At 31.3% G+C, this 8,958-nt stretch overlaps 1 protein-coding gene across 1 annotated transcript; it reads right to left on the bottom strand.

Moving 5' to 3' along the window:
- Positions 1 to 1,054: 1,054 nt before the first annotated feature.
- On the bottom strand, positions 1,055 to 4,583 carry LOC145555996 (transcription factor PRE6-like). Its single transcript, XM_081617693.1, has 2 exons — positions 4,233 to 4,583; positions 1,055 to 1,458 (listed from the first exon to the last, which is right to left on the bottom strand). The coding sequence occupies exons 1-2, from the start codon at positions 4,353 to 4,355 to the stop codon at positions 1,306 to 1,308; spliced, it is 276 nt and encodes a 91-aa protein (XP_081473819.1). The 5' UTR covers positions 4,356 to 4,583; the 3' UTR covers positions 1,055 to 1,305.
- Positions 4,584 to 8,958: the final 4,375 nt, after the last annotated feature.

The raw sequence follows: 8,958 nt of genomic DNA, 5'->3' as shown, positions 1-8,958 counted from the left end.
AAACATGTTTGTAGTAGAATGGATGATGTGGCATATAGTACAAAAGAAATGAGATATACCATTCCGAAATCTACGCCTTTTATCGATCTATACTATTTTGTCATTCTTATTGATAGATTATATAAACCGATTATGGTCTTTAATCATCAACTAAAAGCTTAGAAACATGTTTTATACTCTATCACTTAGGGTTACAAAGTTGTTACGGCAATCTTTTGTAGTAATTTTTGAAATAATTGTATGCGTCGCTAAAGTTGAAAATTGAGAACCAATTTCGTACTCTTAAATTATTGTAAGTGGTAGTATACACATATGAAAACCAATATCGTATAAAATTAATTATGAGAATTGAACGTCAAAGTTGATTTCCTACCTTATATGCTACCTTATAAAAAGTTCAAGAAAACTCTTATGAATATTGCATGGATATTTATATCTCTAAAAATATTATTTTATATTTTTGTCCCCATTTGATTTCAAAAGCCATATAATGTGTCTATTGAATTCCCTAAATTGATTTAAAAAGTTTTGTAAATTTAATTTTAATATTTAAATTCGAATTTTACTCTCTCTATTTCCATTTGTTTTAAATTTCCTATTTAGAACTTATCATAAATTTATAATTTTACATCGAGCTCAATGTCTTTTTACCGTTTATTTACAAAATCTAATTAGTTCAACTAAAGTTTAGAATATTGCACAACTACATAACATCCAACATATTTATCGTCTATATGCAAATAAATTTAATAAAATATTACACAAACATGCATGTATAAAGGCATGAAAACATTGATAATAATTCATCTCAAAGGGCTAGCTATATTGCTCGCATTCAGCGCATTAGAATCCCTAGTGATTATAAATTTATAACCGAGAAAGTGTAATTGTGCAAGTATATTGAGATAGAACTCATAGAAGCACAAAATACAAACAATGTAGGAACACTAATCATACCCCGTGCAAACGATTATGCTCTTTTTTCAACATAAAAAGTCACCAAGTCAAAGAAATTATAAAAAACACTAGCTTAACATCTACATAAAGGGCCTAATTGCGTGCAAATTATTATTATTAAAGAGCTTAATTACAGAAGGCCATATTCTATATATATGTATTCGATATATATATTTGCATTACAAGCTAGATCTAGGTACCTAATGATTCCTAGTCCATGCATGCTTCATTTAGTACGAAATTAATTAATTACTTAATTAATTAATCCTAGCTAGAACAATAGGTAACACTATATAAAAATGAAAGCATTGACCTTAATTAAGATATATGATCTAATTAATCGATTAATTAATTAAGTAAGCTCCTAATGATTTGTGCCTCTTCACTATCAGCATCAAGTGTGGTTAAGAGCTGTGAAAGACGATCACTAAGATCATCCATTTCCCTTTGTAGATTTCTTATGTAGTTGCAAGTCTCTTGAAGAACTTTTGAAGCCGAAACCTAATAATTAAAAAAAATATATATATATATGGTTAGCAACAATTGATGTATGATCCAAGATTTATTTATTTTATAAAAAAAGCTTGGCCAAAAAAAATGATAATATATGTTGTGAAATATTCAATTATTTTAGAGTTTTATAAGATCAAACTTTTTATAATTTTTTTCATAAAATTTGATTGTATGTATATTATAAGATCAAAGTAGTGCATTGACATGTGTGGCAAGTTTGATTATGTTAATAATTCTGGGATAGAGGAAGTATATATTTTAGAAATTTCTCTAGTTAGGTGGGGCTTTAAAAAAAAATGAAAAAAAAAAAAAAAAAAAAAAAACACTTTAAAAACAAAATTCTAACTTTAAAGGTAAAATCTAACTAAAAATTGATATGATTGTTTTATTATATAAAACTAAACTAGTAAATTCCTGATTTTCATAAGTAGTTGTCTAACACTCCAACCATCATTTTAATTAACATGACAACAACTTTAAATAAACTTACCATTTTGTAACTAAAAGTTTCTTTTTTAAAAATTAATGGGCAATGATGGTTAACCAAACAAATGTATACAATATCAAGGGTAACTGTGTTTGATCAATTGTGTTTTAAATTACCTAAAAAAGGTAATGTAGAGACTTTATTTAACTCCTTTAAGTTAGGAAGCTTAAAGTTGAAGGTAGGATCGTAAAATATGCTTAAAATATTTGGTTTATCAAAAAGGAGACTTCATTAACATTATATAATTAATTCCCATCTAAAGATAAATATATGCTATTAAGGTTTTGATTAAATTAGGGAAATACCAATTTACTTTAAAGTGTGAAGGATGTTGAACTTTTTGTTTGCATCTCTTTTGGTGACAAAGGTCTTTCTTTGAAGGTTTATTTATCCTAGTAAGAAAAATATATATATGATTTACGGATTTTTTACTCCCACAAGGTTGGTGAACCTATCAAAAGATTTAAACACTTGTATCTTTCTAATGAAATAAGATATTTATATGATTTGAGTATTTCTAACTTCAATTTAATTTATTTTTTTTTAATGAAATGTCTATATAGTATAACAAATAAAAAAAAAATAAAAAAAAAAAAACTAAAATTGACATTAGATACTAAGAGACTAATTGCATTGTCTTGATCCATAATTACATAACCAAAAGAGTTGAAATTTATCATAATGTACAATTGTTAAGTCACGGTCTTTGGCATATTAATTAATATAATTGGTCTAATTTGTAAATATGCATGAGAAAAGGAAAGAAGCTTAGATGTGAGAATCGAGATATTGGCGTATTAAGCTTATATTTTAAATTTTTTAATAGCTACAATGACAACTTTCACATTTTAATCAAAATAATTTTGTATTATATGAAATTCAAAACTCTGTTATACACTTATACACTCAGATTTACAAGACATCATTGTTTACTTTATTATAATTTTCAGAGCTCTCAATAAACAAATGAACAAAAAACCTATTCACGAGAGTATGTACTTGCACCTAGGTATACATAACGAATGATCCGATAAATATCTTCTTTGCATTGCATACATTACATGGTAATACGGCATGGTAGAAGTAAGAGAGTGACTTAAAACACACAAAAAATGACCATGAAAACATCACTTTAGGTTGGTTCCTTTTATCTCTTTTTTCATTTAAGGTCATTTTCTTGGTTGTCCTATAGTAGTTGTTAGCTTATACTATTGTACGGCGAAGTTTAGGGCCCAAACGGTTAGAAATTTCATTTAAATAGTAAGTCACGTCGCTTTTAGCCTTTAGCACTTTCTAAGAAATTATTTATCATGGGCATGTGAGCCCTCAATTACTCTCACTACCATAATAACTAATATAACCAACATTTGTATGTATTCACCTCTAAAGAAACTTCCTTGTAACAGTAATTTTACAATTTTCTTAAGCAAGCTATTGGTCAATGCCTCAATATAATGGTCGTCAATAATAAGGTAAAAAATTATAATGTATGTTACCTTGGAGTCATCTTCCTATGCAATGACCATTTTACCCTTTGCGTAATATATACCTTTGTTTTATTTATCTCAATTTATGTTTATCTTACTTCAATAGCATGTTTATCCGCTTAAGGTTAAAAGTGTACTTTCGTCGCCCCAAATTAATGAAAGTGGTATGAGTTATTCATAAAAGGAAGTGTTCAACTTTCTTTTCTTACCGTCCAAAAGTAGAAATAAAAACTAAACCTAGCATGGAGCAAATTATTGTTCGAAGTTGTGATAAAAGTTATAGAAAAATATAACTTCAAAGCAAGAGTTTTTTCTCATCAGTAGAACAAGTCAAAATTAGTTGGCTTTGAACAATTCTTATGAAAAGTGGTTGAATTATGTGAAGCATTATAACTACTAAGATAGAAAGTCAAAATTATGGTTACTCAAATATATATAAGTGTAAAACTGTAGTAATATCTTGATAGAACTATCCACCACAATTTTCAGTTAAATTAGTTATATATATTTCTCAAGCTTATGTATATATAGGCTTCATTTCTTTCGATCACCTAAATAAGTAATGTTCTTCATTGTCGCACTAGTCTGAACTTATCTAAACTTACAAAAACGTATATATAAATCATTTTATACTACATTGTTAAAGAAAACTACATCTTACACGTTAGTAGTTAGCACAACATTGGCATTGTTCAAGAGAGCATCATATATAACTATCTAGTACAACGTACGAACTTGCAAACCATCTCGAGGATGAAGCTATAAAATACATAGTTAGGATAGCTTACCTTGTTGGAACGACGTTGGCGAACCTCGGGAACTAGTTGTTGCAACTTTGAGACAAGCTGAATGATTTGATCATCGGAGATTCCTGAACTTCCTGATTGCTGCCTTGACCTTCTGCTAGACATTGTCTTAATGTATCGTAAAAACCCGGCCGACGGATGAACACCCGAAAATCGAAGTAATAAGCTAATTAAGTAAACTTAGTTAAGCTAGGTTAGTTAGTAGTTCTTGCTAATGTAAGTGACAAAAATGAGCATAGAAAAATGTAGGAGAATCTTTGGAAAAATGAAGTTGAACAAGCAAGGTTATAACTTTATAATATAAGGTGGACTATACATGAAAAATAAAAATAAAAAATAAAAAGAAAAGGTAAGAGTATAAATTGATAATTAAGAAGAAAGAAGGACCACAAAGATAAGTGTACAATTACATTAGACAGCGATGTTGGTAGTGTAGAAGACATGTGGGTAGAACCAAAAGATGAAGTTAAGAAGAAAGTGGCATTATATTTGAGTGTAATTTTATGTTCCCAACTTAGGGTTTAAGTTCAAGTGGGCTTAAATACAAGTGTTTGTGAATAAGCTAACAAAAGTGGGCCTTAAAATTTGTGTTATGAATCAATTAATGTTAGACAAAGTCCCATGTGATCATTGAATATAGGAGGGCAAGGATAGATTGGATTGGATCTTCTCCAATGAGAAACTCTAAATCTAACATTATACAAGTACATAATTACATGTATATTTAAACGTACCATGGGATAAAATTAAGATTTTGTTCACTTAACCTAAAAAAATAATATCAAGTAAAAATAAGTAACATTTAGACCGTTCAGTCCACCTTAAAAAAATATTCAATAAATATCATTTCAGTTCAGTGAAAATTGATTCATTTCAGCAAAAATCAGTAACTCTAAAGAAAAGTATAATAGAGAATCAGTAAATGTAATTTCAGTTCAGCAAATTAATTTCACTTCAATAAAATTAATTTTAGTTCAGTAAAATAATCTAAGTTCAGCAAAATAATTTAAGTTCAATAAAATTAATTTTAGTTTAACAAAAATAAGGTGAAATGAACGAGCCTCACTAAATATTAATTTAAGTTTAGGAAAAAAAAAAAGTTAAGTTCAATACAAAGAACAAATTTATTAGCGAATTAGGAAAACTAAATTTCACCCGATAGAAATATTGTGCCATTAAAATAATAATTTAAGAAAAATTAATCTAAATGTATATAATGGATTTTCTCAAAAAAAAAAAAATTAAATAAATAAATAAATGTATATAATGGATTAACTAAGGTTAGTTTTCTTTTTATTTTGTTGTTACTCCATATTTTAATATTTCCATATATGCTAAAACAAGGATCATGGAAGAAAGTTAAGTGAAAGATTCCTAAATTTCAGGGCATTTAATTTGGGCAAGGATGGTGGGAAAGAGAGGGTGTTTAAGTCAACGTACACATGCCATGCTTGGACGTGGAGTGAATTAGTGATTACATGGTACTTGATGAAGAGTTAAATATAAACACGGATGTTCATACTTATACAACCTTCCTTCTTTTTTAAACTTCTTTCTCAATCAACCTTCCCATAATATCCATCCCCATCCTCATCCATGTCCTTATTCTTTTACTTTCATTTCGACATAGATGTTCCATAATGTATAACTGTGTATGTTTGCTAGCTCAACTGATGAATTTTATCTAAAAAAAGTAACTCGAAAATGTATTTCTCTAGAGAAAAAAAAAAAAAAAAAAAAAAAAAATCTACTCTTGAGCTTTAACTATCACGAAAATAACTAGTCTAGATAGTAATAAAGGTGCAATTGGATGAGAGAGTGATGGCGGTGATTGTAATGGAGGGACAATGACAATATATTGACAATGGGGTTTGTGGACCATTTAAAGGTGAAGTAGCTTAGAAACTTATTCCTATAGATTGAAAAAGAAACCTTAAATACATGTTTTTTAGATTGCTTTGTCACGAAACAACCCTAACATTAGTAGATTTGCAAAAAATGTTAGTCGATGATAGTAGGACTTTATAATGGAGAGGCAATGGCAATAACAAGGGGAAGTTGGGTTTTTGGGGGGGAGGGTTGTAGACCAAATAAAACACAAAGGTTAACTTTTAACAGGTAGCGTTATAAGAGTAAAAGTAATGTACACTATTTGAAGATAACTTGTACAAAACAGACATATTGTACACAAAAAATTTAATTTAACCTCAATTTAGTCAACCTTTTAAAAAGTGAAATTTTATGTATTTGAAATGACTAATTTGTAAACAAAACATCTATTATGCACAAGACATAATGATAATATATTTGTTCTTTCAGTTATTGATTATAAAATGGGTTTTCTAAATTTAAAAGGCTGTAAATAGAACGTAAACTCATTAGATTAATTTGGCAACATATAAACTAGGATCCTTTTACCCCGAATGTTCCTTTCGAAAGGTACACTTTGTTTAGGCAAATCTCAGCTAGGACATCTAAGAATTTGCTAGGGTTTGAGGGGTAATAACAATCATTCCACCAATAATATATAAAGCAATTTAGAACGATAACAAGGCAGTAAATAAGCAATAAGTATTCAATAAGATCAAAGAGACAAGTTTAGAGACACAATACTGAGTAAGGACAGGCTTCCTTGTTCAACAGGAATGCAGATCCGTAGACAAAAGTAGAATAACTAGCTTATATTTAAATGTGAGTGAGCGTACATAAGTGTTATAATGTCAGACTTTTCCTATTTATACCTAGGAACTCCTAGGGTTACATAGATATTGAAAATATATTCAAAGTGTAGGAGATCTCTTTAATTTATTCTCTTCCTTGTTCTGTAGGTATATTTTTGGCAAGTATCTTCTTGATTGATATTCTTGATCTCGCTTTCTTTACTTATTTCAATTGAGCCGCTTTGTCTAATTCGTTGTACTTCTTGATCATGGAATGGTGCCCTAAATGTACTGGGTCGTATATTCATACGGGCCCAACAATTGCCCCTAATTTTTATTTTCAAGTATTGAAGGTGAAAATTACCTAAAGAATCCGTTGAGGGATTTTTGAATTTTTGGAAGTTATTTCAACGGTTAACAAAAATAAAGAGCGTGGTGGCGCTTTTAAGGCAATTTCCTCGGAAATCGTGAAGGGCGGTTTATTTCTTCTGCCAGTATTTATTCAGTGTGCAGGCTCTTGTCTAGTCACTTTACTCTTTGCCCCGATTTCGAATTTCTTCAGGTAGTTTCTCTTTCCTCTCTGTTCTTCCCTGTTTCTTTACTTCTTTGCTTCTCTTGTGTTGTTGTGATGGGCGATAATGTGAGAGTAGTGTTTGCTGGGGTTGACGAGGGTGTGAAGAAGCCGTGTTTGGTTGTGCAAAATGTCTTCCCTGCTAAGGATGTTTATCCTTCAACAGTGACAAAGGAGGAGGTTCAAAAGATTGATGCAGTTGCGCGATTTCCTGATGGAGTGGTGGTGAAAATTCCATCGTCTAAGGAAAGAGCTGACTGGACTGCCCCTGGTTGGGTGTGCTTTTTTTAGTATCCCTTTGTGATTGGGCATACCTTCCCTTTCTCCCCCCTTGTTCGTCAATTTCTGTCTAGGGTTAGAGTTTCGCCTTGTTAGTTGTTGCCCTAAACTTGGAGGGTTTTGAGAATTCTCGATTTGCTGAGTGTGAAATTGGGTATAGAACTTGATGTGAGGGATTTATGCTATCCTTATACTATTAGGACCAGTGGTAAGGGTCGGGTTGGTCTCCGTTTGAAGGATGGTGTTGGCCCTTTGGTGACTGACTTGGAGAAGGCGTTTGACAAGAAGTGGTATCACAAGTTTTTCTTTGTGAGGATTGAATCGTTGGGTGATGATTGACTCATTGGGTGATGATTGTGATTTTTTTATTGACACTGTTGAGGTTGAAGGTATTTTATTTTCTTGTTTTTCTGTGTCTTGCTTTCCTTCTTTGTTGATTTGTGCTTATTTGCTTTATGGTTGTAGTGAGTAAGTTGAAGCAACGCTCTCAATCTCCATCTTTGGTTGATAAGCTGTACGAGTTGAGTGTGGACGAGAGATCTTTAATCAAATTGACATAGCCCGAGGCAGTTATCCAGATAGAGTCCCTGGACGATTCTGATTTTGAACGGAAGGTCGCTCCTGCTATGTCTCAAGGTTTGTATTCCTTTTTGTTGTCCCTACACCTTGCTGTTGTGCTGCTCTTGTTTGCAAATCTGCTTGTGGTATGTCGATTACGTTTTTTTTTTATGTTGTTGTTGGAAAGTGATTATTGTCCTCCTGCTTGATTTTCCTTTTGGGGCTAATCTATATGCATTGTTAGGTTTGTTGTATATGTGCTTCTTACGCTTCTTATAAAATCCGTTATTGTTCCTTATAGACCTTGTTGTACTTTTTGCTGTATTCCCTTTTGAATTTGTCCTGTTTCTTGTAGATACTTCTCGGTCGTTGAGGTCTCATGAATTGCTTAATTCTTCCTCTATCTTGGGTCACATTTTATCACGGGCCTCTTCTAAGGGTTCAGAGGACGTCCTTGCTCCAGCTAATGTGAAGCCTCTAAGGAGTGCTCCTCCTCCACTCCCTCCTCATACCAATCTTAAGAGGAAGCTTGAGATTCCAGCTGACGTTGATGCTGCTGACTTCTCTGATGATTCTCTGGCTTCCCATGTGGGTAATTTGCTCTTCCCAGCCTTCAAGGAGCGCCAATCCTCGCAGACTT

This window comes from Chenopodium album, chromosome 8 (assembly GCF_948465745.1).
Source record: "Chenopodium album chromosome 8, dcCheAlbu1.1, whole genome shotgun sequence".
Taxonomy (NCBI): Eukaryota; Viridiplantae; Streptophyta; class Magnoliopsida; order Caryophyllales; family Amaranthaceae; genus Chenopodium; species Chenopodium album.
Note: the sequence above shows the minus strand (reverse complement) of the source record. Positions and strands in the feature narration are given on the sequence as shown.